This window comes from Podarcis bocagei (assembly GCF_964188305.1).
Source record: "Podarcis bocagei genome assembly, chromosome: 2".
Lineage (NCBI taxonomy): Eukaryota > Metazoa > Chordata > Lepidosauria > Squamata > Lacertidae > Podarcis > Podarcis bocagei.
In genome coordinates this window covers 99792724-99820671 of record NC_138126.1, presented here as the reverse complement: position 1 = coordinate 99820671, position 27948 = coordinate 99792724, and the positions used below count along the sequence as shown (strand labels likewise).

Below are 27948 nucleotides of genomic sequence, written 5' to 3'. Positions count from 1 at the left end.
TTATACACCTTTAGGCGCCAGGCAAAAATGTTGCCCTTTAACCAGGCTTTTGGCCGATTGACATCCAATGCCCTATTATAAAATGTGTTGGGGAGGAGGACACTTATTGGGTTGATTTTGTTATGTATTTTGTGTTTTTATAATGTGATTTTATGTTGCAAACACCCTGAGACCTGCAGGTATAGGGCAGTATACAAATTTAGATAATAATAATAATAATAAGTGCTTTTTCTCCAGGGCATGCAGTACTGGTACCTCTTTTTGTGGTTAAAAAGTGTGGCACATACTGTAACAACTTCCTCTTGAGTACCGGCACCTATTTTTCTAGAGGGGAAAGCACTAATAATAATAATAATAGACGAAAAGGCAGAAGACTGTGGTAAATGACAAGTTTCTGTCTTTCTTTCAATATCTGGACCAGCATATTTGCTCTTAAGTTGAAAGGGGGCACTCAAGTTGCCGAAAAAGGTGCTTATGGTTTTTCTTTTTTCTTTAATTAAGCAGTGGTGGCAAAGGCGTGTAGCGGTGGGTGTGTATGTATCACAATTAGGCAACAACCTACCACAACTCTTCCCCTCACCCCGACAACGGCGGCGGCAAACTTGGCTCCCCGCGTCGACTCTTGTTAATCGTTACCTTTTTTGCCTGCCTAGACCTAGCGAGACCTCCTAAGCTGTGACCTCTGTCAGCCTCCAGAGGCCGCTATCGCGCCTTTCCCCACCCGACTTCCGCGAGGCGCTCTCGCCGGCTTCTCTCGCTGGTTCCCGGGGAAGGCGCTCCGAGAGGAGGCGGGTGCGGAAGTGGCTGGCACGGGCAGGAGAGCGTCAGCAGTTCCGCTGGAGGGGCGGGGGCGAGGTGAGTGAGGTGAAGGGATAGCGGCAGGAGGGGGGATTCCTAGACGGGACACCCCCTGGCCGCCCGCAGCGTTTTGGGGACGGCTCCCTTCGCGCCCTTTTTCTTTCGCTCTTTTCAGTGCAGCAGCCCCGTAATACTGCGTGTCTGAGCCCCACGCCCACATTGCTTGCCTGCCGTGTTGGACGGCATAGAGGGAGGCGGAGGCAGAGCGAGGCGAGGCTGCTGACCGTGGGAGCCACGCGGGCGTATCCCGCCCCAGCCCTGGAGTTGGCGGCGTGGGGAACGTGTCTGCCGCGTGTGCAGGGGGAGCCTCTTGCGAGAGGTCCGAAGGGCAAAGATGGTGGGGTGCGAGGGGTGGAGGAGTAGGGTTGCCACCTGTCCTATTATAATGCAGGATTATCCCGTATTTAAAGGGAAAAAATGCTGCGTCCTGTATTGATAAAAGAGTTTTGTCCAGTATATCAGGTCTTCTGAAACACTCTCTCCAAATGCACGTGTTTGGAAGGGTGTGTGAAAGGTCTAGGGAGCCAAGCACAGATTTGCAAATCCGTGTGTGCAAGTGTGACAGATTCCAGAGGGGCCATCCTGTTAGGCTGCAACAGATTGTAATGGATTGCTTTGAAGTCACTTCAGCACCAGATGAAAAAAAAAGTTGCCCTGCCCTGTATTTTGCCAGAAGAAAGGCGGCAACCCTAGGTGGGGAGAGTGGAGGTGTGACTTATTTGCCCCAGTTTCGCCCTTGGCACATTGAGTTGGCCAGGAGGAGTTGTTAGCCTAGGCATGGGGCCCCCACCCCACGGCTTTTTATTTCTTGCTGACGTTGGCTCTCTGCATTTAAACATTTCGTAGTCTGGTAGAGATGGAAACAGGTGTGATTTCCCCCACTGTGGAGATGCAGATGGTGTGGGGGAGGGGGAGGAAAGCCACCTGCCAGATTTCCATGCATGTCAATAATATTGGGAAAGGTGCAGAGAGCCTCTTATCAGGGAAGTCAGAGAAAAGGTGCTGATGCTGCATCTCTATAAAGGGATTAGAAATTGATCTTTCTGTGAGCACCACATCCTCATAGTTTGCTCTGTCCTCCCAAAAAAGGAAACCCCAGGCTGGGCTTGGGAGCTGGCAGGGTTGATTCTGTGTGGCTGGAGTTACAGTGCCTCCATTTTCAGTGATATTCCCAAGTGCACTCATTTGGACTTTACCATCCAAGTGGCCATTCATTCATATGGGGAAATGTGGTGAGGGAGAAAACTGCCCACTGGTTTGGCATTGGGTGCTGTGGCCCTCACTAAAGGGTCCCCCTCCCCCAAGTGTGGTATAATGATGCACGGTACTCAACTACAGGGGATCTTGCAGTATGTGTATTTAATTTATGCTGTGGTCAGGGTTCACCTTCCACATGTTGGTTGGTGTCTGTTGCAATTATGTTAATGATAAGGAGGCCTTCTACTATGGTCAAGTGGGTCTCTTTACAGTCTCAGACATCAAGTGCAAGGTCTATGCTGCAAATCCTTCCTCTGCTGCTAAGTGTAAATTTCAGCAGTCTTGGCAATGGTCCAAAGGCAACTGAGCGCCATTGTGACCCTCTCTCCTTTTGACCTATACCTCCTTTTAACTTGTACTTTCCAGCTGAGCAGGAAAGTCACGCCACCTCAACCATTTCCCACTGGCAATTAAAATAATAATAATTCTGACCTGTTTCTTTATTATTGAGAATTGGGTGCACTGCTTAAGAGTGTCCCAATATGAAGCTAACCAAAGTACCATATTTTTCGCTCTATAGGACTCACTTTTTCCCCTCCAAAAATGAAGGGGAAATGTGTGTGCGTCCTATGGAGTGAATGCAGGCTTTCGCTGAAGCCTGGAGAGTGAGAGGGGTCGGTGCGCACAGACCCCTCTCACTCTCCAGGCTTCCGGAAGCTATCCGCAAGCCTTCAGAGCGCGGCAGGAGTGCCGGCCGGGCTCCGAAGGCTTGCGGATAGCAGCCTGCAGCCCAAAACCCGGGGAGCGCTGTGCAGCGCACCCCGGTCTTTGGGCAGCTATCCGCAAGCCTTTGGAGCCCGTGGGAGTTCCCGCTGGGCTCAGAAGGCTTGCAGATAGCAGCAAGCTCCAGGAGCAACCTCGCCCCCGCTCCCGGACCATTCTGGGGGCTGGGGTCGGGGGAAGCTTGGGCTTCCCCCGCCCCAGCCCCGTGGCTAAAAAGGAACCAAGACAGCCAGCAGGATCCATCCTGCTGGCTGTCTTGGCTTCTTTGCTCTTGGAGGCTGGGGGGGGTAATTTTTTTTTCTTTATTCCCCCCCCCCAAAAAAAAACCTAGGTGCGCCCTATAGAGCGAAAAATACTGTAAGTACTGTGGGGCTTGCTTACTAGTGAGTATGTAGCCTTAATCTTTTTATCTCTAGGAACACAAGGATATTCACCAGGCTCGTTGGGAGACTGCTCTATTGAAGATTATGGCAAAATCTGGAGGAAAAGGAGTGAATCTAAAAGACAAACTGGAGGGCAATGAGTTGGACTTGAGCTTGTGTGACCTGAATGAGGTGCCAGTGAAAGAACTGGTTGGTATCTCTGTAGAATAAGCCAAATAATTCTGTAATACTTTGTAGCCTGCATAAACGTACAGGTTCTTGTAAAATGGTAAACTGGTTAATCTGTTGATTCGCCAGAATTTTAATATGTACTTTAAAAATATGCTTTCAACTGCAGTGATCCATGCGACGGTCACCTCCAGGCTTGACTACTGTAATTCGCTGCACGTGGGGCTGCCCTTGAAGCTGTCCCAGAAACTCCAGCGGGTGCGGAATGCTGCAGCGAGGCTCCTCATGGGGTCTCTGCCATGGAAGCATATTCACTCAGTGCTTTTCCAGCTGCACTGGATCCCGGTGGAGTTCAGGGTCAGATTTAAGGTGCTGGTTTTGACCTTTAAAGCCCTTCACAGCCTAGGACCCTCGTACCTACGGGACCGCCTCTCCCGGTATGCCCCACGGAGAGCCTCAAGGTCCATAAATAGCAACACCCTAGTGGTCCCGGGCCCTAAGGAAGTTAGATTAACTTCAACCAGAGCCAGGGCCTTTTCAACACTGGCTCCGGCCTGGTGGAACGCTCTGCCACATGAGACCCGGGGGCCCCACCCCAGAAAATAGGAAACAAATTGATAATGGCCATGTAGGCAGAAAGCTTTACCTAGCAGGACAACAGTCTACTTAAAAGACAAAAATCATTTGTTCCTAATTCATTTGACAAAACTTGTAATGAAATATATAAATCAGTATCAACATGGAAGTGTATATGATAAAGAAGCATTTAGGAAATATAGTTAGTTTAGTTAATAGCAGTTGTGGGAGTTTGGTCCATATTGTGGCAGATGTAGATATTCTGAAAACTCCCATTTCTAGAATAAAGGTCCATGATATGATACTAACATTTCATATGCCAAGAGTCACTGTTAAAATTTGTATTGTAGACAAATGATAGATCTATGTTACAATCCTCACTACACATGCTAGGAAGTTAAGCCTCATTGGTCAAGGCAGGACTTGCTTCTGAGGAAACCAAGCATAGGATTTCACTGCTAATTTGGTTCTTTGATTCTTTTTCAGGCAGGGCTTTCCAAGGCTACCATTTTAGATTTGTCCTGTAACAACCTTACTACTTTGCCAGTAAGTTTCAACTGTATCCCATCTACAAACTTTTTATATAGAAACATGTATAATAATACAATCTCATCCTACTCTTTAATGCAGAAGGTGGACTGTAGGATGAGATTGCATTGTTATTTATTAACGTTTGTACTACTTAAGAGGGTGAGACTGTATACATTTTTTATACATACCACCTAATGTAGTAATAACTGTAGTTCTCATATCCCCTGGTAAGAGTGAATGTTGATGCCGCAGTCACTAGAGGGGAATTTTGGCCAATGACGTATTGTAAAAGATAGATGCAAGTACAGCTACTTTCAGAGAGCACAGATACAAGTTTTGATGGCAGATACTTTCATCTCAAAGTGGATAAATAATGATGCATATCTTTGAGTTACAGGTCTCTCTGCCAGGGTGTTGGGGAGAGATTGATACTAAGGGGCTTTGCGGATAAAGGGTAGAACTGAAGGAACAATGGTTTGTTGTCTCTTTTCCCTTAGAAGATGCTTTGTGTGTATCTTCCTCTACTTGCAGGCCTAAGATTAGAGGGAATGGCTCCTTCACGTGAATAGCTTGGGTGAGAGACTGGGCTGCCGTAGGTCTTTGGAAATCCTTAACCGTATCTGTAACTGCTCAGCTTGCTAAATGCCTCAGCTTTGGGTTAAGAAGGTGGTTGGACTCTGTTTCACTTGTGTTTTTGGTTGCAGTCAGAATTCTGCAGCTTGACCCACCTGGTGAAATTGGACCTTAGTAAAAACCAGCTTCAGCAACTGCCTTCGGACTTTGGTCGCTTGGTCAACTTGCAACACCTGGACCTTCTGAACAATCGATTGGTTACCTTGCCAGTCAGTTTTGCACAACTCAAGGTAACGTTTTCACTCTCCAGCTCGTGCATTAAGAAAGACATTGAGCTTCAGCTCAGAACATTTTTGAGATTTATCTGAGGCTTACTTCCCTGTTGGAAATCAAATGTTCCTGGTGGCAGAGAGGTGAAAGTTCAAATCTTTATTGCCATTTATGCAGCTGCCGGCTCTGGAGAAACTTTGGTAGTTTAAGCAAGCTCTTGGCAAAATTTATTTACCTCTGCATGTGTGATAGTATTGAATGGCTGTCTATTCGTGGTTTGATCTGTTAGAACAGCATTTCTCAATCTGTGTTCCATGGGGTTCCCCGTGAATGAAAAAAAGTTGTAATGGCAAACAAGCATGCACTGTGTGTTTCACTCAAGCAATCGTCCTGGGAATCCTTATCCCTTCTTTCATTTTCTTGCCATGCTTTCCAGGGGTTAAACCAATAGCAGTTGGTGGAGTTGCTTACCTGGCTTCCCAATATACCTGGACATAATTTTCCATTCCGTCTTTTTGTTTTGCTGGTTTTTGTTAAACTGGGGGGGGGGGGGAGTTAATAAACTTGTTTTTTTTCCCAAAAAGAGAAAATCATGACAAATGATTTGGTCTCTTTTTTTCTGTGTTTCCCTTTTTCAGAACCTGAAGTGGCTGGATCTGAAGGACAACCCTCTGGAGGCTGCCCTGGCGAAGGTAGCTGGAGATTGCTTGGATGAAAAGCAATGTAAACAGGCTGCCACCAGGGTAAAGCAATTTATTCTCAGTTACTTTCCTTATCTATTCGGCTGACTGTTTGTATTTATTCTCTCATGAATTTTTATGCATCCCAGTCCAAGGCTCAATTTGCGTCATAAACCAAAGATAAAAAAATAAACTCTAAACCTAAAAAGAAATGCACAAATGAAATCTGCATTCCCATTTTGAGGCCTATATATACACACACACACACACACACACACACACACACACACACACACACAGTGGTGCCTCGCAAGACGGAAAACCCGCTAGACGAAAGGGTTTTCCGTTTTTGAGCTGCTTCACAAGACGAATTTCCCTGTGGGCTTGCTTCGCAAGACGAAAACGTCTTGCGAGTGTTCCGATTTCTTTCCGCTTCCCCCCCTTTTTCTAAGCCGCTAATAGCCTTTTAGCCGCTAATCCGCTAAGATGCTAATAGGGTTGCTTCGCAAGACGAAAAAACCGCTAGACGAAGAGACTCGCGGAACGGATTATTTTCGTCTTGCGAGGCACCACTGTGTGTGTATATATATATATATATATTTGTTTTCGTAGATTTTCACGGGTACAGGAATGCAGGTTTTGGTGTCTTCGGGTGTCTAGACACCCCAACTCTTACACGGGAAGACACCCGAAGACACCAAAACCTGCATATATATATATATATATATATATATATATATATATATATATATATATATATATATTAAAATTTAAATAGTTTTGCTTTACCGTTATTGATGTTAACCTTACCACACTGCTATATACATTTGGACTAGAAATACCAAATTGGCTCAGAGCTTGTAGTGGGCAACATGGGAGGAATTTGGAACACATATTTTTACATGCAAGCATTAGGGTAATCAGAGTAGTACACTGTTGCACTGGTATCTATGTTCAGGATGGTGTTTTGGGTATGGGAAGAGATGTATGTGTTGTTGTTAGGTTGCTAATCTGAATACCACATCTGCCTTTTTTACTCACTGGTATTCAAGAGCAAACAGAGAGGAAACTCCCTTTTTTGAAAGGCCATGTATTAGCAATTAACTTGTTGCTAGTTTTTAGGGGTTGGTGCCCTGTGCTGGCTTGCTTCATTCATCTGGAATTAGCTCTGCAGACATCCCTTGTTTTTGATAGGATTGGTCCTGTCTTTGGGGAACGAGGGCGCTGGACCACACAGCACTTGAATTTTCTAATTCTGTATAAGTGGTCAGAAAGACAGCTCTTCTCAAAGGCAGGTTGGCCAAATCAACTGAACTTTCATAAACGTCTTTCCTTAGTTTGCCTTGGTTGTATATTAAATAAGATGCTGTTACAGTGGTACCTTGGTTCTTGAACGGCTTAGTTGCTGAACAAATCAGCTCCCGAATGCTGCAAACCCGGAAGTAAGCGTTCTGGTTTGGGAACGCTTTTGGGAAGCCAAACGTCTGACGCGGCTTCCACTTGAGTGCAGGAAGCTCCTGTAGCCAATCAGAAGTCATGCCTTTCGAACAGTTTTGGGAGTCAAACAGACTCCCAGAACGGATTAAGTTCAAGAACCAAGGTACCACTGTACATCCCTTATGCTGGTTGTGGCTTCTCCCTGCTTCTTGCAATTGTGAAAGCTAATCACACGTCTTGAATCTCGAAAGGTACTGCAGCATATGAGGGCCATCCAATCTGAGCTGGATCGTGAGAAGGAACGAAAACTACAGATAGAGCGAGGTAGGCTTAGTAACCCTAGTTCTCTTTCCATGCCCCATAAATCTGCTCTGGGGGGCTGGAGGAACCCCCAGAACATGTTTGGGTGGCATGCATGGGGAGGAGGGGGAAGTCTTGTTGCGACGAGTGGACCACATTCCCGACACACAAGCCCCACTAAATTCCACCCTCAGTATCTCCCCCCACCCAACTGCCGGGAGCCCATTTCACAAGACTCTTATCATGTGACCGTCGGGGAGGGGAAATGATTAACCTGTGATGACCCTTCACCTTAGAAATGATCACACGAATCAGTTCTCTGTCACTAAGTTTATACTTAGTCTTGCATTAAAAAAAATAATGTAATTGAAATGGAGACTTGTACATATTACGAGCATTATCCTGGAATCATTTCTGCTGTTATGAGTTGTGGTTCTTCCAGCTTTCCATTTGCTGTACTTTCGTAGGCACATTATCATCCAGTCTATTTGAAGCCATGTCGTCATTGCCCAGAAATTGGATTAGATTATCTTCAAGGCCATTCTGTCTCTCTACGCCTATCCTATCCTTTTAAACAGAATAAACAGTTTCAGAGGCAGATGTTGGTTTAAAGCCAGGTCAGACCCAGTACGTATGCAAAGTGGAGGGTGGCAGGGAGAGGTCTGAGCTTTGGAGCAAAAGGGTGTCTGGATTTAGGAGAGGTGAACTCCTGTCCTTGCTCAGTGCCTGCCACCCTGCAGCTTCTTCATAGCCAAACCCCGATATCACAAGAGAGCAAACCTTGGGGGAAATAATGGAAAACGGAGGGGGAGTTTAGCACTCCTCAGCCACGTGTCACATGATCTTGTGATTGGATCCCCCGTTTCACATGTGATTGGGGAGAACTATGTATTTCATCCCCCTTGCTTGTCCCTCCAACACTTGCATTTTGCGTGTAACCCTCCACAACACTAATGAACTCAACCAACATGTCCCAGGTGCCACTTTTGCCGTTCAGGTGTAAGATGGTTCATAATCCCAATCAGTAATCTGGTGCTACACAACCTTTTAGCACATTTAAACAACAGGCAGTACCTTTGGTCACAGTCACTAAATGATTCTTTGGTATTACTTCTCTTAGCGCACCGAACCGGGTGATGCATTTAATATTTTCCTGTTGTGATCAGTAAAGAGAAACTGCTGCCTGTACTGGATGTACTTACTCCCTGTACAGTCGTACCTTGGAAGCTGAATGGAATCCATTCCGGAAGTCCATTTGACTTCCAAGGTGCAGCTTCTGATTGGCTGCAGGACGTTCCTGCAGCCAATCAGAAGCCCCGCTGGACGTTTGGCTTCCAAAAGAGTGTTCGCAAACAGGAACACTCACTTCCGGGTTTGCGGCGTTTGGGAGTCAAAATGTTCGACTGCTAAGGTGTTTGTCAACCAAGGTACGACTGTATTATGATACAGTATTAAATTCACCCGTTCAGCATGACAGTAGGCCTTACAGGGTACAAAACACAGGAGATTCTTAAAGCACCTTGCAGCTGCAGCTCTCCTCCTTTGAGGGGGCAGGGCAGCAACCGCTGCCACATTATTGTACCAGATGCAGAAGTAAACGATGGAAGTGTTTTCTAGAGCGCATGAACATTTCCTGTTTGTATGGTATACTCAGAGCTGGAGAAGAAGCGTGAAGCAGAGCAGCGAGTGAGGGAAGCCCAAGAGAGGGAACTCCGGAAGCGGGAAAAGGCTGAAGAGAAAGAACGGCGAAGGCGGGAGTATGATGCTATGAGAGCGGTAAAGCAGGAGATGGCAAAACAATCAAAGAAAGAAAAAGACGAGAATCCAAGTAAGTTGTTGTTGTTGTTGTTGTTGTTGTTGTTGTTGTTATTATTATTATTATTATTATTATTATTATTATTATTAATTATTATTATTACTATTATTATTATTATATTAAAAAGTATGTGTGAGAGATACTTTGGTTTTTTTAAAAAACCCTTACAAACTTACCTTAATTACACTTCATAAATTGGCAAAGGAGCAGGTCTGTAGCTTGGGGGTACTCCTGGTTCCAACTTTGCTACCAGAGGCTCAGTGGGCCTCGGGGACTAGGAATGTTTATTTTGAGCCCAGGCTAGTTTGCCAGCAAGGGTTCCTTTTGGACAGACATGGTTTCCCCATTACACCCCATGCTCTGGCAACTTCCAGATTGGATCATTGCAATGGCCTTTACACGGGACTGCTCTTGAAGATGACTCACAAACTTCAAACAGCTCCAAATGCAGCTGCTAGAGTTCCTTTTAGAGTTGACGTATATCCTGTTCTGAAAGCCTTGCTTTGGCTGCCTGTTCATTTTGGGGCCCAATTCAAGGTGCTCGCATTGGTGTTTAAAGCCGTAAATGACCCAGGTTCCAAATATCTGAAAGAACGCCTCCTTCCTTACAGAACTCCCGCTGGGTGTTAAAATAAACAGAAGGGGCCCTCTTGGTCATTCTGACACCCTCTAATGGTTTTTTTTGGCAGGGTGGCTGCTGGGAGAGGGCATTTTCTATAGCAGCCCTTATGCTTATCCCTCCCCCACAGAGTTGCGCCTAGTGCCTTCATTGTATAGCTTTTGTTGTATGTTGAAGCCACACCTCTGTACCTTGCGGCCTTTAACACCTGGGATTTATTTTTAAAATGTACACACACACACACACCCCATTCTTACGATTGTAAATTGTTTTAACTGATTTTAAAGTGTTTTTATAATGTTGTACAACTGCCCTGGGACCTTATGGGGAAAAGTGGGTAAGAAATTGAATTATTGTTGTCGTTAGATCTTGCAAATTTTGCGTTGTCACCTGGTTAATAGTTAGGGCAAACCCAAACCATGTTTGGGCATCATTTAGATGCCAACAGTAGCCTCTGCTACTATTAAGAAGGCTGCCTGCATTTACAGAGCTTGTGGAGATGGGGTTAGTCAGCCTGTTAAAGCAGAGTAAATAAATTCTCATTCTTTGCCCGTTCTTTGTTTCTGCAGGGGCCTCGCTTTCCCATCCATCCCACCCACCCCAACACAAACGGTCCTGGTCCAGAGTCCTAATGAAGATGCTGCTGTTCCTGCTGCTTGGTGCCCTCAGTACTCTGGCTGTCTGTAAGGTTACAGAGCTGCAGCACCAGCCTGTATGCGTCCGTGTGAACATGCTCTATGAGGAGGCGCTGTCTCTTTTGCAAAGCCGTGAAATCCTTCGGAACGTACTGCAGCCGAACACCCAGCAGTCCTGAAGGACTCTTCCCCTTGCCAGTACCACCTCCTGCTGGTTTTTCGTTTTTGTTTTTTTTTCATCAGCGCAGCCAGGATTCCTATGGAATTAAGCTCTGGTGGAAATTGCCTTCAGCCATTCAACGCTGGGTTTGGTGGCCAAAGTTCAAACAGCGCCAAACCACTTGCCCAGGTCGCTTTGCTTCGACTGCAGTTCCTGCAGTAAATCAGAATTTATTGCCATTCCCTTACTCCATAGTGGATCCTTTCCTGGGCTGCAAAATACAGACTTGCTGGTCTGTATGCAAGCGAGGAGAGACAGTACCCTTAGTAGCAGCCTTGCTATGAGAAGTGATACCTATTTTTGTCATCTTAAGAAGTTTTTGTATATGTTGTCTTTGAGTGTTACTGCTATAGCAAATACGTGCTCACTTTGGAAACAACTACTGTACACAGGAGGACTGAATGTATTCATTCAGGGGGGAGTGGAGTCATGGTTCAGGTTAGCTTTCGTATATGCATATGTAATTTTTCTAAGCAGCTTGATGTTGGATTTGTAGGTGGAAACTGGTGGTTGTGGAATGTAAAGACAACCTACCTAAAGTATGCTGTTTTTTGAAAACGCTTATCTACATCCACATCTGCCAATACCTAATTCTTCTCTCCCCAGATATTTGTATACCAGCCAATGGAAGTTTTGTCAAAGTATTGTGAAATCTGCACCCAAAGTTTAGCAAGTAACACGTCATTTCATTATATATATTTTTTGCTTTTTACATTTTTGAATTGGTTAAAAACAAACAAACCGGGTGCAGTTTCTGTCCTTGTGCCTAAGTGCTTTTTCCTGTTGTATCTTAGCTTGACGGTCTGTACTCCTGAACGTACGACGTTATTCCTTAGTGCGAGTTACCTGAGAAAGTTCTCTACTCAACTGTACTTTCCCCGTTTGCTTGTTTGAGCAGGTAGCGAACAAGCGACACATTTGCCTTATCCTCTGCCATTGTGCAAAGGATCTAGTGTGGCGCACGGATCCTGCCTGCTACCCTTCAGTGTCCTGCTGGGTCAGCTTAGAGCACGAGTACCTCTCTTGCTCAGGCAGCTTCCATTACTGTAACTAACAGCTTTACCAGCTGTTGAAATTACTTCCTAGATTATATCTGGCAAACCCAGCAGCCTCCCTAGGGTAAAACCTCACCAAATCCAGTGAAACCTCCTGAGTAAATACACGTAAGATCAGAATGGAAGTAATTTGTGCAGAGTCTAAAAAACCAAGAGGAGAAGCAGAGCTCTGGCATGTGCTAGCAGTGTAATTGAATCAATAGCTATATAGCACTATCAATGGGCATGTGCTTTACAGAGCGCAAGTCTCTCCTGGGCTGAGAGCTTGCAAGTTAAAATTAGTCACAGGAGAAACAGCAGATGAAAGTGGAGGTGGGGTAAGCAGGGAGGAAGAAGGGTGAGATTCTGCTAACTTAAAATGAGAGGCTTTGTTCAGGTGGGGCATATTGGACAAGGGGATTGCGCAAAAAAGGCTTCATGGAAAAAGTGGGCCTTGAAGCGGGATTTGAAGTCACTGACGTCATCCCAGGGCAGCAAGGACAGAGGGATTAGAAGACTTTTAGGTAGCCGAGATGCAACTTGAAATTTGTTTCCTGTAGCAAATTCCCGTAAAGGATTTAATATGTAAAGTTACATAACCCACGTGCACAGCTCTAGTCAAATAGACATCCGTTACATAGTTTGTGCTTTTTAGGTTCTTACAAAAAAAATAAATTAAAAATTGAATGAATAGGACATAGCTATGAGCTATGAGTAAATCAATATTCTGTTTCTATTTTGGCACATGGGCACCTCTTACGTTCAAGTCAAGAGTTGTTGAAGGCCAGCCTCTTTAGCAACGTTTAAAATTAATTTGACAAATTTCTGAATAACGTTGGTGTAGAACAAGCACTGCCCATCTCCTCTCTAGCATCCTTGTCTATCCTGAGTAGGAAGGGGGTAGATGCAGAGTGGCAGGGGTTGTGCCTGGGTTTTCTTTCCAAGATTGATAAAAGAACTACAGCTCAATCATTCCTGGTTAGCCAAGAAATACTTGATTGCCTAATAAGGACTGTTGCAGGAATAAAGGGGGGAAAGTAGGAGTCCTTTCCGGGTGCCAAGCAGCGACACATTTGATATTTTAAAAAAACGTTTAGTTTTAACATTTCTTCCCGCTATTAAAAAAAAGATTTGAATGAAGTTCTTACTTAAAATACATAGTTCAGCATCACCCAGTAGCATCCAGGGAAAGATCAGGGTTATGGGAAGTCATCTGCAGATAAATCCGTTTGGATAGCTCTGGGCCAACCCGCCTTGTAGTAGCTGTCACCCCATCGCCGCGGCGGACAGGTATCTCTGCAAGGAGGTTGTGCCGCTCCTGTAGAGAAGGGCGGGTGTCATAGGCCTAAATGTAACACAGAAATAACGTTACACGCCACAAAATGCGATATATGAATAAACTTAACTACTAAATTGCCGAATCGGTCTAAAATTGGTTTACTAAGGAAGCCATGTATGTGCCATAGAGCAGCTGGCCAATATAGCCAGCCTGAAGTTACATTCACTTTTCCCCCGGAGATGATTTATCCACCTACAACCCCATCGCTGGGGCAGTTTTGCGACATTGGATAATTGCACTTCCCATAGTAAGTTTGTAGTCTCGATAAGAGAGCAGTCGGCTGATTGATCCTTTAGCTAGTTACTCCTAGCCAAAGCCTCCCATTGCCTGCTCTCCTCCCCACCACCACGGTTACAGGTTTCCTATGAGCAAGGCTTTGTGCAGCCGTGCAAATAACTCAGGTGGCAATCAGCCACTCCCCAAGCCCACTGAATACAGCGTGAGCAGTTCTGTTACTGAGAGACTGAAAAAACTGGGAGAAGTTGTATACTCTTGGGGGATGGTGGAGGTTTGATGGAGGACTCCTGAGTTAGAGACAGGGGAATGTCAGTCTCTCAGGGTGAGAGGTTGGGAGGAGCTACTGTCCTCTGTGGGTGGTAAGGGCCAAGAATTACTTTTAATTAAGAGAGGACTTTGTAATTTTGCTTACTCGATTTGTATCTTCTGTAGTTGTAATTTTACTGTATTATGGGAAAATCTAAATAAAAAGAACCTTGAAAACAAAACTGGAGAAGTAGGCAGATTGCAACAAAGAGACATCTCAGCAAGGGCTGCTGTCAAGGAAAACAGATCAGCTTCAAAAATGCAAAATTGGATATCTGGAGAGAAATGTTTTTTTTAAAAAAAAAGATGTAAGGAGTCACCGTCTCCACTGAGAACAGTAGTGGTAGCTTTATAGTAAGAAGAATGCAAAGTTTGGTTAATGTTCAGAATGCTTTCCTGATCACGAGAGCAGTTCAGTGGTGGACAGAAGTGCCCAGCAGTTGTGGAATCATCATTTTGGAATCAAAAGGGGAGGGAGGATTGAACAGACGTCTAACAGGGACTCTCTACGTCATACTGGATATCCAGTTCTAAGGCAGGAGGGCAGATTCACTGAAGCACAGGGGCTGCATATAGACAAGGGAGTAAGTCCACTAAATAAACATGTATAGAAATGTGCTCTTGAATTGCTTCTGCAAAGAGCTGGGTACCTTGCATGAACCTCTTGAGGTAGTGACGTGTTCCATCAAAACACATCTACAGTGGTGCCTCGCAAGACGAAAAGAATTCGTTCCGCGAGTCTTTTCGTCTTGCGAAGCACAGTCCGTCGCAACTGCGCCTCTTCAAGCGGCTTTTAAAAAAAAGCGCAAGACATTTTCGTCTTGCGAAGCAAGCCCATAGGGAAATTTGTCTAGCGAAGCAACGCAAAAATGGAAAACCCTTTCGTCTAGCGAGTTTTTCATCTTGTGAGGCACCACTGTACATATCCTTCAGTAGAATCTTTGCCTGTGCCATTTTCGAAGAACAATCTCTATCACAGATTGAGCAATATGTGGCTGATAAGTGAGGGAGGAAAACCAGAAGAGAGCCTAGCTCAGAAGCAGCTGCTTTTCTCAGGTTCAGTACTGGATCAGACCAGGGGTCCATCTAAGTTCAGCACCCTATTCTCACTCTGGCAGGACCCAAGTGCAATTGTGAATCCCAACAACTGGTATGTGAAAGCACACTGCCTCCCCAACAGTGGAGGTAAAACCCACTACACTTAAGAACGGGCCAGAACCATGCATGCATTAATAAGAGTCAAGTTACATGAGGCAGATACATTGAGTCACATCTCTGGTTAGTTACTGAGGCCACAATCCTGTGCAGGCCGACCTGGAAGTAAATCCCATTATTAAACATAGTGGGACATAATTCAGGCTTGAAGTTGCAAGCAACTTCCAACATCAATTACATTTATCACTCACAGCACAAGACTGGGTAGCCTGTACTATACAATGCCTAAATTCTGGATACAGAATAAACTATTTAAGTTAAAGTTACCAATGTATAATTGCTCCCAAGATCTGAGTTTCTGTGTTCAATACAGACTAGCTGTGTATTTTCACAGAATCTTGAGTGTGTGCGCATGCACAGAATGCTCACAACCTAGAATACAGTATTCCTTTGGCAGCAGAATAGCGTACCTGTTTCAGAAGTAGAGGAGATGGGTATTTGGCCACGATGGCATTGGCTGTCTCTAGGCTGACCCGGTTAAACTGCTGGATCTGTCTCTTCCAAACTTGCAGCAGTCCCTTTCCAAAGCGGTCCACCTTCATCCCCCCGATCCAGTCTCCCTCTAGGCAGAAGGAGAAGCTGGTTTTATCTCGTTCCCTTCTGCAAATGATGTGAACGAGAAACACAACAGAACAAAGTTATGGGCGTATTGCATCTAGCGCTTGTGTTCCTCTGTAAGGAAATTATCTGTCCACAGAAGAAAGCAAGGAGAGGAAATTCTCATACAGATACCAAGAGTAGGTCTTTCCATGTGTCAAGCACACATTAGAAGGTGTTTGTTTTCACATTTCCATCTGAACATTGAGATGAGCTCTTTCAGAATCTCAGCACCTTGCGCAAACGCTGTCAGGTCTTTCCAAATATCAGGGATATTAAAAAGCATTGAAATCAAGAGCTTTAAAGTACACAAACTGAGTGTCTCAGTCACTTCAAGGAACTGAGCCTGCTTCACATGTTACAGCAGGAGAAAAATTGTCAAGTTTCTACCATGGGTCTGACAACTCTCTTTCCTGTAACATATCCAGAGACTTTGCAGCTGCCAGGTATGCTCACTACGTGTTTCAGATACAAAGTGCACTTAAAATACTGCAGGAGAGACACTGTCAGGCTGCAGTGGAGATTCCTGGCCCTCACTTTCCTCTAATGTGAAGGCCAAAGATGGTTGTGTTTGAGGCAGGAATTTGGAGAATGGGACTGCCAGACGTAGAGGATTGGAGACCACTACTGGCAGCGAAATGGAACACATCCTTGCAGGAGAAACCCCAATCCTGGCAGGAATCCACAAACGCTTCTCAAGTAGTATCTGAAACTAAGGCAACAGGTGCTAAATGGGAGATTGAGCCAGATGTGAATTCCTGCGTACCATACTGACCCTTGAGATGCCAATTAGACCCAATCAGGCCAGGAAGTGGGCCTCACGGCAAAAATCAGTATTTTCGATTCCACCAGAAGGCACGGCACCCGGGAGAGAGCCCAGTGCCCACATAACCCAGCGGCACGCCAGAAAACGAAGCTGCTGAGATGTGCTCAGGGAAGTGTTTGCTCACTCACTTGAATGGAGCTTCTGCCACAGCCTTGGTGAACGTACTGGCAAAGTCGGCAAACTCCTTCCAGCTCTCGAGGAGTCGAACTTGGATACCTGTCTGAAGCTGCAGAGCCACCAAACCCTGCAAAGGCAAAGAATGATGGTGAGCAAGGCAGCTTAGCCTCTGGCATCTCCTGCACCCTCCTGGTGATTAATAATAGTCTCCATCATCAGAGACATCACAGCATGATAGTATTTACTCATCAGCCAAGTGCCTGGGCAGGGTAGTCCCGAAGAATTTACCCTGGAGGAAGAAGCAAAACAAAAAAGCAACACATGGGACACTGACTCCATGCTCACTCACTTCTTCCACGTCCAGTCTGGACAGGTTTGGGATGGAATTTGCCTTTCCTCTCCGATTCCTCTGTTTGCTCTGCTCCTGGGCCTCACTGCCACTCTGCAATGTTTGCTGCAGTTTCTTCCGTGACTTGAGCTTGTGAGAACTGAGAGGACAAAGAACGGTAACAACTATTTGCATTGCTAAAAATCGACATTCCCAGTGGTAAAATATATATGCCCTGCAACCACAGACAGCACCACTGAGAAGGGTCCAGTAGGCACTGCACGTCTGCGTATGCTGCTCTGCTCAGGTGATGCAAACCGGTGTTTGCTGCACCAGTTTGCATGGCTTTTCCTGTGACTTAGAGACTGGGGGATGCTGAAGAGCCTATTGCCATGACTGTTCACAGTGGGGAGGCAGCAACATTCTAACCTGAAGTATTTTTCTAGTTCTACTACAGCCAGGGCCAGAGTCTTCCCAGGGGTTTTCTTCATGATGTTTGCCGCAAAGCTCTGCAGAGTCTCATTGGGCCCTTCCATGCTAACCTGGGGGCAAGACACATACAAGAAAACAGAGACTATATATTCCCAGACCAAAGTTAAAACTACAAATAAACCACCACCTCCAATTGGCATGGTAAGGCTCACATTCTCTCTCCGGACAAACCCATATGCAGAGCTGAAGTTTCAGGTTGATGCACTCCCCAGTTTTTCAGAATGAAACAATACCTGGGCCCCCTCCTATATACCAAGGGTATTGAACTTTTTCCAGCTCAAGGACTGTGATATCTTGTTGGGAACCATACCAGGGGTGGGCAGGGAAAGAGGCAGAAGTGTTTCAGTGTGTCTCTTACCTCTGTATAGTAATAGTAGTAATAATAATAATAATAATAATAATTTTATTAGTGATACCCTGCCCATCTGGCTGGGTTGCCCCAGCCACCCAGGGGGCTACATTCCAGCCCTGCCGAAACCAGAGGTTCCTACACACAAACATGCACATCCATCTATCCAGAAAGCAAGTGGTATTATCAGAGTTCAAGTACACATCACAACCAAGCAAAGGCATTTGATCACATGGAGCAGAACTGGTAAGCGGATGTAGATAGGGCTTGGCAGAGAGGCCTGGAGGACTCACTAGGCCTCAAGCCTGAACATTGATAGATTGTTTTTAAATAGATGGTGCAAGCTGTTACTTGGGTAGCAGTCAAGACACTACATCGTGTGTGACCTCACCTGTTTATAGTTATGGATCATAGCAACAAATTCTTCTAGCAGAACTAGGACTAGAAGGTTGGGTTCTTCTGTCCAGTTGTCTTCTTCAGCCTGGAGGAACAAAAGAACATTTAAGGTGGAACAGTACAAAGGAGAGGGCTATTGCTATTAAAAAGAAACAAGGGATGTATAAACTGCTATGTATGCTCCAGAACGAGGAAGCCAAATTCTTGAAGGAGATAAATAACCAACGAATGAGAGTGAAGAATATTTGTTGAACTGACCTAATTCTGGCTACAGAGTGTGGGCAAGTTTGTGGGCAACGAAGAGAGGTATGTTGGGAGACCAAAAATGGGGAGGTCCTGGAGATCTTTTTCTAGCTACCAAATCAGAAAGCTTGATGGTCACTGAAAGGTTTCTAGAGGAATTCGTTGCCGCACTGCTCATATAATGCAACAGACCTCCTTTGATTGCAAAATTGTATGTTCCACAAGGCTCTAGCAAACAAACAGATAACTCTTGGCATATTTGCTCAGGTAACGTGGGGGATATTGCCGGATATGTCGTTAAATGTATGCGACAAGCACCAGAAAGGTGGGTGGGAAAGGATGTGCTATCAGGGAGATCACTACAGTGATAGCTCAGCAACAGTTCAACCGCCTCCCACTATGACTTCAGCGCTAGAGACAAGGGAAAAAAGGGGGGAAGCCTTTGCGGAAATGCAATCCTACCTGACCTAGTCCAGTTTTCCTTCTCCAGGTGATACTGCAAGGAACAGCTTGATTCTCAATCACACAGCTGCACTCCATTGCCTGCAGAGCAGTAAGCACCAGCCCGCCACCTTCAATCTGTAATAGACCTACGGAGAGGACAGAGATCAGCTGCAGAGGACAGAGATCAGCTGAAACTCCTCAGGTCCTGTGGGGCTTGTAACAGCTCTGTTTCCCAACACACCCCTTGCATGAGCTGCCACGCTCCGCCAAATGGTAGGGCTGACTCCAGGACAGGGGTCCATTGCGAGGGCAGGCAGTTAACACCCATCACAGCTAAAAGTGAAGGGGCAGTACCTGGATCTAGGACTGCTTGAATGTGTTTCAGACACTCTTCTGGCCTCTGGGCCTTCCACCGGTTAGCAAGGGCCTTCCTCCTCTCTCTTTCCTGCTGCTGCAGCATCTTCTGGGTTTCCCGCTCATTTGTCCTCTGCCGGGCTTTGCCCAGTTCCTCCTGGCTGCGCATTGTTTTCCTCTGAAGAGGCAAAGGTTTCAGGCTTTCCTCTGCCACCTGACAGCTGCCATTTTGAACCAAGCGGTCAGAGACACAAACAGTCGGGCGAAGCACAGTCTGTTTCTTGGGATCCAATGAATCCAGTTCCTGGTCGCTATCTGACAGTTCCCATATACTGGGTACAGCCCTTCCCTGGGTTCCTTGGCCTCTGGGTAGCTGTGACAGCCGCCCGCAATCTGTGACCGCTTCCCCATCAATGGAGCAGAGTCCGTTTCCTTCAGCGGAGTCTCGCTTGCTCAGTTCCCGGATCCTAGTATACGAAGGACAAGCGGAGGAAGGCTCAGACGTCAAAAGCTTCCTCTTGAGCCTTTCAGCCAAGGGAATAACTTCCTCCTCCTCACTCTCGCTGCTGAGCTGCACTATCGCTTTCAGACAAGTGGGAGCCCTGGCCGAATCCTGGCTGCCACGTGGTTTCTTCCATGCAGGAGAGGCCACGGACGAATCTTCCGAGTCTGAGCTGCAGAGCACAACCACATTCTCTTCTAGAGGAGGAGTTTGGACAACACTTTTTATGCTTGGAGGCTGCTGCTTCAGGAAATCAAAGGTTGGCAGCTCCTCATCATCACTGTCCCCCAACTCTGGGGACATGGTGTTCAGCCTCACGTGATGAGCGGAGTGCCAGGGAAATGGAGACCGCCTGAGGGGAAAAAGCGCCAAGTTTTAATCGAAACGACAACAGCCGCAACCTCTTAGGCACGAGAAGCAGACATTGGGCATCATCATTCCCCCACAGCAGCCTTTGCCAACTTGGCGTAATCCAGACATCTTGGACTACAATTCCCATCATCTGGCTGAGGCTGATGGGCATTGTAGTCCAAAAGATCTGGAGGGTCCTAGGTTGGCAATGGCTGCCCCGGGAGCTTGATGAGGTTCCCCTTCCAGCAGGAAGAATCAAGAGCTGTAGACTGTGCAGGTGCTTGGGAGAGGAGATAGAAAAACACCCACAGACCCAAACATCTGGGGCTACCTGGCCCCGACAGCCAGGTAGCACATGGAAGGGGTGAGTACTGACTGCCACGCCATATGGTTGCCACAGAATGTGAAAGAGCAACTAGTATCAACAATAGTAATATCAAAAGCCACAGGCCTGGACATTACACTCCCCCTGCCTCCCTTCATGATATACTACTGAATTTAAATAACAAAACAAACCCCTTTATCTTATTTATTTATTTCATGATTTATAAGCCCACTTTCAGGGCCAGCCTGCTCAAAGAGGTGTACAATAGCATGTTTTAAACAATACAAGAAAACCACACCATAAATTACTAAAAACACCAACACACTAAAACAGGTAACGAAAGCTGCAGTACTTTGTGAATCTATGACTTTTATTGCAATTGTGCTGCTTAGCTTATTTTTTTTAGTTGTTTTGTTACTGGTGCTTTATAGATCACAAATTATTATTATTATTATTTATGCATCGCTGATCCGGCTGGGTTTCCCCAGCCACTCTGGGCGGCTTACAACATATCTAAAAACATAATGAAACCATCAAGCGTTTAAAAACCTCCCGATGCAGCGCTGCCTTCAGATGTCTCCTAAAAGTTGTGTAATTCTTTTATCTCCTTGGCATCTGAATGGTTTTGTCGATTATCTTGTATATTATTCTATGTTGTGTCTATGATGTTCTGCTATGGTTCTTTCTTGATTTGTAAGCCGCTTTGCGATTCACGGGGAACGAAACGCGGCATAGAAATGTAAGCAAGCAAGCAAACAAGGAAGGACCCCCCGTGTGTCCTAGGGGGGCGGGGGGCGCCTTCAGAGGACCCACCTTGGGGTAGGTCTGAATTTCATCCCCGGAGACTCGTTTTTCAACAGTTGAGTCCCTGGAATGCTGAGCGAGAAGCTAGGAGGAAAGTGCTTCTGAGCACGTGCAGAGCGCCTTCCTCCCCCTCCACCCACCACCCCCAGCCTCTTTGGAAAGGGAGGAAGGGGCACGAAGGGCTTTCTCGGCGGTACCTCTCTCTCTCTCTCTCTGGGCTCAGAAACAGAAGCAGCCGCTCTCCTCCTCCTCCTCCTCCTATTCTCCTGGCCCGTAGCAGTTAGGATGGAGCCCGGGAATCGGAGCCTCATTCAAACGCAGCGCTTCTCCCCGCCAGCCCCGGATCCGGAAGCCGCGCAAGGCGGAGCCGGACGGATTGCCAACCAGGAGGCGGCGGCGGCGGCGAAGGTCAAATGGCGGCGCTGCTGGGCAGGCTCTCGCCTTGGGCTCTGGGCTGCGGAGGGCAACGTGAGTGGCGGGCGGAGGGAGCCTGGGAAGGGGTCAAGTCCCGGGAAACGGGGTGCTGGGGTGGGGAGAGATCGAGACGCGTGCAAGAGACGGGCAGGCGGGAGGCGCCTGGTGCAAAACATGCCGCATCGCCGCAATTGCTGCAAACGCAAAAGTGACTGCAAAAGCTCGTAGCCTGGGAAAGGGACTTTTATTTTATTGCATTGCATTGCATTGCATTGCACTGCACTGCACTGGGAGTGTTTCCTGTTCAGAATCGGGTATTACTCTTCTCCCTCCCCCCCCCCGGCCGTTTTAATATCCTTCCTTCCTTCTCTCCCTCCCACCCTTAGGTGACGTTTTGCCTGTTGAGGGTTTGGGCAGTTTTGTCTGTTCGCATCGTCGTGGGAGGTGGTGGGGAGATTTTATCATCTCTTCACTCCGCCCAGTGCCGGATTTACCTGTAAGCTGAACAAGCTATAGTTTAGGACACGACTCTCTTGGCGGCCCCCCAAAAAATTTAAAGGGGAAAAAAAACTGGATGGACATTTCCATAATATAAGATAAAAAACAAATAAAATAAAACCTACATACAGCAACAGTGTTTTGTTTTGTGTAGGCGCTTATGATACCTATTAGGTCAGGGGTCAGCAAACTTTTTCAGCAGGGGGCCGGTCCACTGTCGCTCAGACCTTGTTGGGGGCCGGACTATATTTTGGGAAGAAAAATGAACAAATTCCTATGCCTCACAAATACCCCAGAGATGCATTTTAAATAAAAACACACATTCTACTCATGTAAAAACACCAGGCAGGCCCCACAAATAACCCAGAGATGCATTTTGAATAAAAGGAGACACATTCTACTCATGTAAAAACACACTGATTCCTGGACCAACCGCGGGCCGGATTTAGATGGGGATTGGACCAAATCCGGCCCCCGGGCCTTAGTTTGCCTACCCATGTATTAGGTCCATAAATTACCATATAGCATATATTCAACACAAAAAACAGCAACAATTGGTTGTTGACAAAGGACAGCTGGACGTATAAAGGGCCCCATTTCCTTTAGTAGCTTAGGGCCTCATCAAACCTAAATCCGGCCCTGGCTCCGGCCCTGAGCTAATGGAGTAATTCATTAATAAAAGAATGGGCAAGCCCTTTTCAAACAGCCCTCTTAATAAGCAGGGCAGTATGGCTAAATTGAATCCCGTGTGTGTGTGTGTGTGTGTCTATCTATCTGTGGTTCCCAACCTTTTTTTGACCATGCCCTACCTAAGCTTCTCTAAAATCCGGATGCCCGTCCCCCGTGACATATAATTTTTATTATTCAAAAGGTGAACTCCTATTCACGTGGAAGAAGTGTAAAAGGCCATTCACTGTTAATAACTCATTCTTGAATCCCCCCCCCTTAAAAATAAAATTCCCCCCCCTGTGGGGCATGTGCCCCATAATTGGGAACCACGGATCTGTATGTATGCATTCATGGATGGGTTTGTATTAAGAAATCTTCAGGACAGGCCTGTTTTATTTTCCCATGCATGGCCTGTTTTATTTTCCCATGCATTACACCCGGGAAAATAAAATAGGCCTGGCCTAACCGGGCAGAGGGCCTTCTCGGTAGTGGCACCCTCCCTGTGGAACACCCGCCTTTCAGATGTCGAGATAAAGAACTACAGAACTTTTAGAAGACATCTAAAGACAGCCCTGTATCGGGAAGTTTTTAATTCTTGGTGCTTTACGATGATTTTATATGTGCTCTAAGCTGCCTAGAGTGGCTTAGGAAACCCAAATGGACAGAATATAAAATGATAAAATTATTATCATCATTGAATTCATTGGTGCTTACAAATGAGTGTGCTTGGGATTCGCAGCCCTTAATCCTACGTTTTTCTAAGAAGTTAGATTTGTGCCAGTTAGGCAACTGAACAGGAAACTTCAGAAATGAAAAGGAAATGGTTGCTAATTGTACGCAAAAAAATCAAATGAAGTGCCCTGCAAAAGGAGTGTTAGTATTGCTGACTTGAAATGGCTGTGTGTTTATGGGCCGTTCTTTTAGATAAGCCGCTTTTTCATTGAAGAAAGAACCACTTGTATGCCAAATATTGGTAAACATTAAAGACTGGATCCAACAAAATTATCCAACGTGTGACATCTACTTCTCAGCCATCCTGGATTCTGTGCCTCTAAGGACAGGGTGTTCCCAGTTAGCACAATGTACCCCTCTATTTGGGATACACTCCCTTTTTAAAGTCCTTTCCCAGGCACCGATGAACGGTTCTGGTGGACTCAGAAGCTTGCTTGCTATTTTGTGACATTTTAGTTGACCATTTTAGAGACTTCAGATTTTTTAAATAAAATAAAATAAAAGTGCAGTGTAACCAGTAGCTGTGAATGCTAATGTAACCTGCTTCTTCCTCTGTTTAGTTTATTTGATGGGTTTCTCTCTGAAAGGAGAGCTTTTCTTCCTTTGGTAGTATAAAAGCCAGCAGTTATTTGGCTTTGCATCTAAAAAAAAAAAGGGCACCCAGAGTGCTCATAATTGAGTTGCAGTTTGAACTGGGGACTGCTGGCTCACAGCTCATGGTCAACACCGCAAAACTGACCAGTTCTCCCCAACCCACCCTCTCTCAACTTTCAAAAAACGTAAAACACTTTAGTATTCAGTGGCTGGTGTGAGGTTTCTTTCTCTGTTTAAATAATTGTCAGTTTATATCCCCCCCCCCTTTGATGAGTTTTTCATTTCTCGCTCTCTCCACAGTTTTGCCTATTTCCCCCCTGAGTGCAGTCGCAGTGAGGTTTGCATCTAAGAAGAGTGGAGGCAGCTCCAAAAATCTTGGGGGGAAAAGTCCTGGGAAAAGTTATGGAGCTAAAGTAACGGACGGTAAGTCCCTTGGCTCTTTTTGCAGCTGCCTGTCAGTTTATTTTTCTTGCTGCCATCTGCCTGGCTGCACAGGGATGCTTTCAAGAAGGCATATATCAGTGTTTCCCAACCTTTTTTGGGCAAAGGCACACTTGTTTGATGAAAAAAATCTCGAGGCACACCACCATTACAGCCCCGTGACGTCAGCGCACAGCGTCACGCCGGGAGGGACGCACAAAGGTGTAAGTTTCAATTTTTTTCCCTCCCCCTTGCCGGGGAACCTCCAAGCTTTGGGGGTGGGGGGGAGGCAGCAAAGCGAGGCAGGAAGGAGAGCGCGGCTTGGCTGGGTGAGCTTTGGCAGGGGCAGGGAATGAGAGCCGCGAGGCGGGCGCTGCGGACGGAGGCGCTGCCCGCCAAGCTCGCAGGCAGCCAGGCAGCCTCTCCTCGCCACCGCCGCCCCGCCTCTCGCCGCCCGACTCACCCGACTCCCTCCAGGCAACATCTCGCGGCACACTAGTGTGCCGCGGAACAGTGGTTGGGAAACACTGGCATATATTACTGATGTGTGTTGGCAAGACTGGCCAGTAGGTGGCAGAATTGTACCGACCAACAACAGGATTCTTGCTGGCTTGGAAGCACACAATACTGCTAACTGAAATTTGTGCACGGATATTAATTCTCTTTGGGATGCAAATTCAGGAGTTATGCAGCAAGGGAGAGCCTCAATAAGTGAAGTGGAATGCACCATCCAGTTTACACTGCATGTGTTACATTGCATGTGCACAAGGTGTGGAGAGCTCATTCGGTAGAACACGGGACTCTCAGGATTGCGGTTTGAGCCCCATGTTAGGCAAAAGGCAGGGGGTTGGATTAGATGACCCTCAGGGTTCCCTTCCAACTCTGCAATTCCATGATTCTAAAACCTGTGGCCCTCCAGGTGTTGCTGAATTACAGCTCTTGTCATCTCTGACCATTTGGCCATGTTTGCTGAAGCTACTGGGAGTTGCAGTTCGGCAACACCTAGCAGGGGACGTGCATGGATAGTGCTGTGTCGCCATTACTCCCAGGTATTGACATCCTTAGGATAAGCACAGGGTTTGCAGAAGTATTAAAAGTCGTTTGGAGAGAATGCTAAAGGAAGGCTCTGTGTGAGTGAGAGAGAGACCAAGACAGGTTTTCTAATTTATGTGATCTTGCGTCATCTGAAATGGGCATTCCTTCCTAAGAAATGAGACTAGTTTTTGTTCCATGGAGCAATTCCTATTCAGCTTGCCTGCTTTCATCATGGAAGCCGATTTCTTCACTTCATTGCTTCCTCTTAACACCTTTTGCAGGAAGGTTTGTCCACGCCGGCAACACATTGGCGACACAGCGGGTGATTCGCTGGCACCCGGGGGCTCACGTAAGTTATTCTTTTTGCTATTCCCAAGAGTGTTTATAATTGAGACTTTGCTTGTTCTGCTCCACCTTCAGCAAACTTCCCGCTTCCTTTTTCAGTCTGCATTATCCTGAAATGAGCCAAGTTTCTTTATACTAACCTTCTCTTGAAGGCTTCCAGGGGAGTTGCTTATTCTAACAAGAAGATATTGGAGCCTTCTTAGTTGAAACAGCCCTCACTTCCAAAATAAAGCTTTTGCAACCCTGTTTTAAGTGACATTTGGATTCAATGTACAATATAGTTCAGCTTCGCGCACCTGAATGTCTCGGGTACATTGGAAAAACATTGTTCAGTCATGGATCTAAAAATAAATGGGCAAATTACACTGTAGCGGGAGAGCACAGCTCACAGTGTGGTAAGACAGGGGAGTTCTGCTTGCTGCACAGCATAACTTGCAATATTTCGAACTTTTTTCTTTTTAAAAGAAAGGTCTATTTGCAGAGCTCCCGAACCATGCCAGGAAATACCTGGGCAGAATAGTGTAACACATAATCCCAAATCCCAATGAAGCCAAACCCATTTGAGATAAGTCTCAGGTGACCTGAACTTACTGTAGGCGTGTTGAAATCACTTATGAGCAGGTGAGGTTTGGCCAAGCCCCGTATCTAGTGCTTTACAGCAGGTGCATAGGCAGATGTCAGAGATGGGGAATGCAGGCTGATGGGTGTTCCAACAATATCTGGAGGGATGCAGGTTCCCCCATCCTTGACTACCGTATCTGTTCCCTTTTCTACTGAGCACCCTGACATCCACCAATCAGAGCCAGGTGCAAAATCATGGCTGAAAGTTGAGGGAGGGAGTCAGGTGTAAAATGGTGGTTTTGCAGCAGAGCTAATAACCTACTGCCTCCCATGAGGCACAAACACTGCAATGACCTGCAAATAAAAATACAAATCTGAATCGGAGAACTTCTGGCCAAATTTAATAGCCCAGCTATTAAGTAGCTTTAATCGGTTTTTGATGTGGTCTTTTAAATTGTTGTGACCTGCCCTGGGATCTTAGGGCGAAGGGCAGGCAATAAATCAAATAATTAGAAGCATTTCTAATAGGAAGTGGATGAAGCCTTTTGGTTTTGCTGTTGTTCAGCACTTGAGAGCCATAAATGCTTATTGCAGATCATCCAGCGATCTACTTTTTGCCCATCTGTATTTTCATAGGAGCAAGCCAAGTGGGGTGACAGATCCAATGGGAAAAGTGAATGGGAGCAGCCAACCAGCAGTTTAATAAGTCTTATACGGTCATGAAGCATTATTGTTGTATGCCATGGCTTCCGTCTTCATGGCAACTCTGTCATCAGACACCCAGTGGCTATGCAAACAGCCTTTCTCACATGAGCAGAGCCATGAGTTTATTTGCCTATGTACCAAAACACACCAAGGTGCTACCATGTACCACTGGGCATCACTGCTCTGCTCCAGAGTCTTAACTTTTCTCCTCTTTTAATTTTCCTCCTGTTCACCTGCTAATAGGTGGGACTAGGCCGCAACAAGTCGCTCTACGCGCTCGAAGACGGGATTGTGCGATACACAAAAGAAGTCTACGTGCCGCGTCCCGGCAGCAAGGAAAGCACAGAGGTGATCTGCCAGTTACCCAAAGGGGCTGTGCTGTACAAAACTTTCATCAACGTCGTTCCCACTAAAGAGGTGGGGAGTTTCAAGTTGGTCGAGATGCTCTGAGACTTTTGAGGTCTCCTGGACGACAGCAAGGAACTGGCCAGCTTTATCCAACCCCAGATATAAACAGGTCTGAAAACACTGCTGTGGTTCTGAATGGACTTCTCCTGCTCGGTCACCTGTGGTCGGCTCTCAATACATTCTAGGCACCTGGAATGTATTCTCAGCAAAGGGGATGTTGTTGAAATTTCTTTTACAAAATAAAAGGGCAGTTCTATCCTCA

The 27948-nt window shown here is 46.2% G+C and overlaps 3 protein-coding genes across 5 annotated transcripts; 2 read left to right on the top strand and 1 right to left on the bottom strand.

Annotated features, from left to right (window-relative positions):
- The first annotated feature begins 769 nt into the window (after positions 1–769).
- Positions 770–11796, top strand: LRRC59 (leucine rich repeat containing 59). 2 transcript variants are annotated; one of them, XM_081184653.1, is made up of 8 exons: positions 770–855; positions 3255–3410; positions 4452–4511; positions 5201–5359; positions 5978–6082; positions 7708–7780; positions 9411–9584; positions 10761–11796. In XM_081184653.1, the coding sequence occupies exons 2-8, from the start codon at positions 3306–3308 to the stop codon at positions 11003–11005; spliced, it is 921 nt and encodes a 306-aa protein (XP_081040779.1). In that variant the 5' UTR covers positions 770–855; positions 3255–3305; the 3' UTR covers positions 11006–11796. The 2 variants fall into 2 exon arrangements, with proteins under 2 accessions (XP_081040779.1, XP_081040780.1); XM_081184654.1 differs by lacking the exon at positions 770–855 and adding an exon at positions 885–1177.
- Positions 11797–12762: 966 nt separating this feature from the next.
- On the bottom strand, positions 12763–21630 carry EME1 (essential meiotic structure-specific endonuclease 1). Of its 2 annotated transcripts, none has more exons than XM_081184583.1 (9): positions 21503–21630; positions 19324–20177; positions 18988–19115; positions 18278–18367; positions 17475–17587; positions 17067–17205; positions 16729–16844; positions 15588–15777; positions 12763–13425 (listed from the first exon to the last, which is right to left on the bottom strand). In XM_081184583.1, exons 2-9 carry the CDS (start codon positions 20126–20128, stop codon positions 13249–13251), a joined length of 1758 nt encoding a protein of 585 aa, XP_081040709.1. In that variant the 5' UTR covers positions 20129–20177; positions 21503–21630; the 3' UTR covers positions 12763–13248. The 2 variants fall into 2 exon arrangements, with proteins under 2 accessions (XP_081040709.1, XP_081040708.1); XM_081184582.1 differs by lacking the exon at positions 21503–21630 and adding an exon at positions 21315–21496.
- Positions 21631–21639: 9 nt separating this feature from the next.
- On the top strand, positions 21640–27947 carry MRPL27 (mitochondrial ribosomal protein L27). Its single transcript, XM_081184685.1, has 4 exons — positions 21640–21773; positions 24513–24635; positions 25949–26016; positions 27522–27947. The coding sequence occupies exons 1-4, from the start codon at positions 21719–21721 to the stop codon at positions 27726–27728; spliced, it is 453 nt and encodes a 150-aa protein (XP_081040811.1). The 5' UTR covers positions 21640–21718; the 3' UTR covers positions 27729–27947.
- Position 27948: the final 1 nt, after the last annotated feature.

Excerpts from the sequence above, each read along its gene's own strand:
- MRPL27 (XM_081184685.1), top strand. The coding sequence starts at position 21,719 with ATGGCGGCGCTGCTGGGCAGGCTCTCGCCTTGGGCTCTGGGCTGCGGA. Across the intron at positions 21,774-24,512 it reads TCTGGGCTGCGGAGGGCAAC|TTTTGCCTATTTCCCCCCTG; the intron begins GTGAGTGGCGGG and ends CTCTCTCCACAG. Across the intron at positions 24,636-25,948 it reads TGGAGCTAAAGTAACGGACG|GAAGGTTTGTCCACGCCGGC; the intron begins GTAAGTCCCTTG and ends CACCTTTTGCAG.
- EME1 (XM_081184582.1), bottom strand. The coding sequence starts at position 21,337 with ATGAAATTCAGACCTACCCCAAG. Across the intron at positions 17,588-18,277 it reads TGATCCATAACTATAAACAG|GTTAGCATGGAAGGGCCCAA; the intron begins GTGAGGTCACAC and ends TCTTGCCCCCAG. Across the intron at positions 17,206-17,474 it reads GAACTAGAAAAATACTTCAG|TTCTCACAAGCTCAAGTCAC; the intron begins GTTAGAATGTTG and ends TTGTCCTCTCAG.
- LRRC59 (XM_081184653.1), top strand. The coding sequence starts at position 3,306 with ATGGCAAAATCTGGAGGAAAAGGAGTGAATCTAAAAGACAAACTGGAG. Across the intron at positions 3,411-4,451 it reads AGGTGCCAGTGAAAGAACTG|GCAGGGCTTTCCAAGGCTAC; the intron begins GTTGGTATCTCT and ends ATTCTTTTTCAG. Across the intron at positions 7,781-9,410 it reads AAAACTACAGATAGAGCGAG|AGCTGGAGAAGAAGCGTGAA; the intron begins GTAGGCTTAGTA and ends TGGTATACTCAG.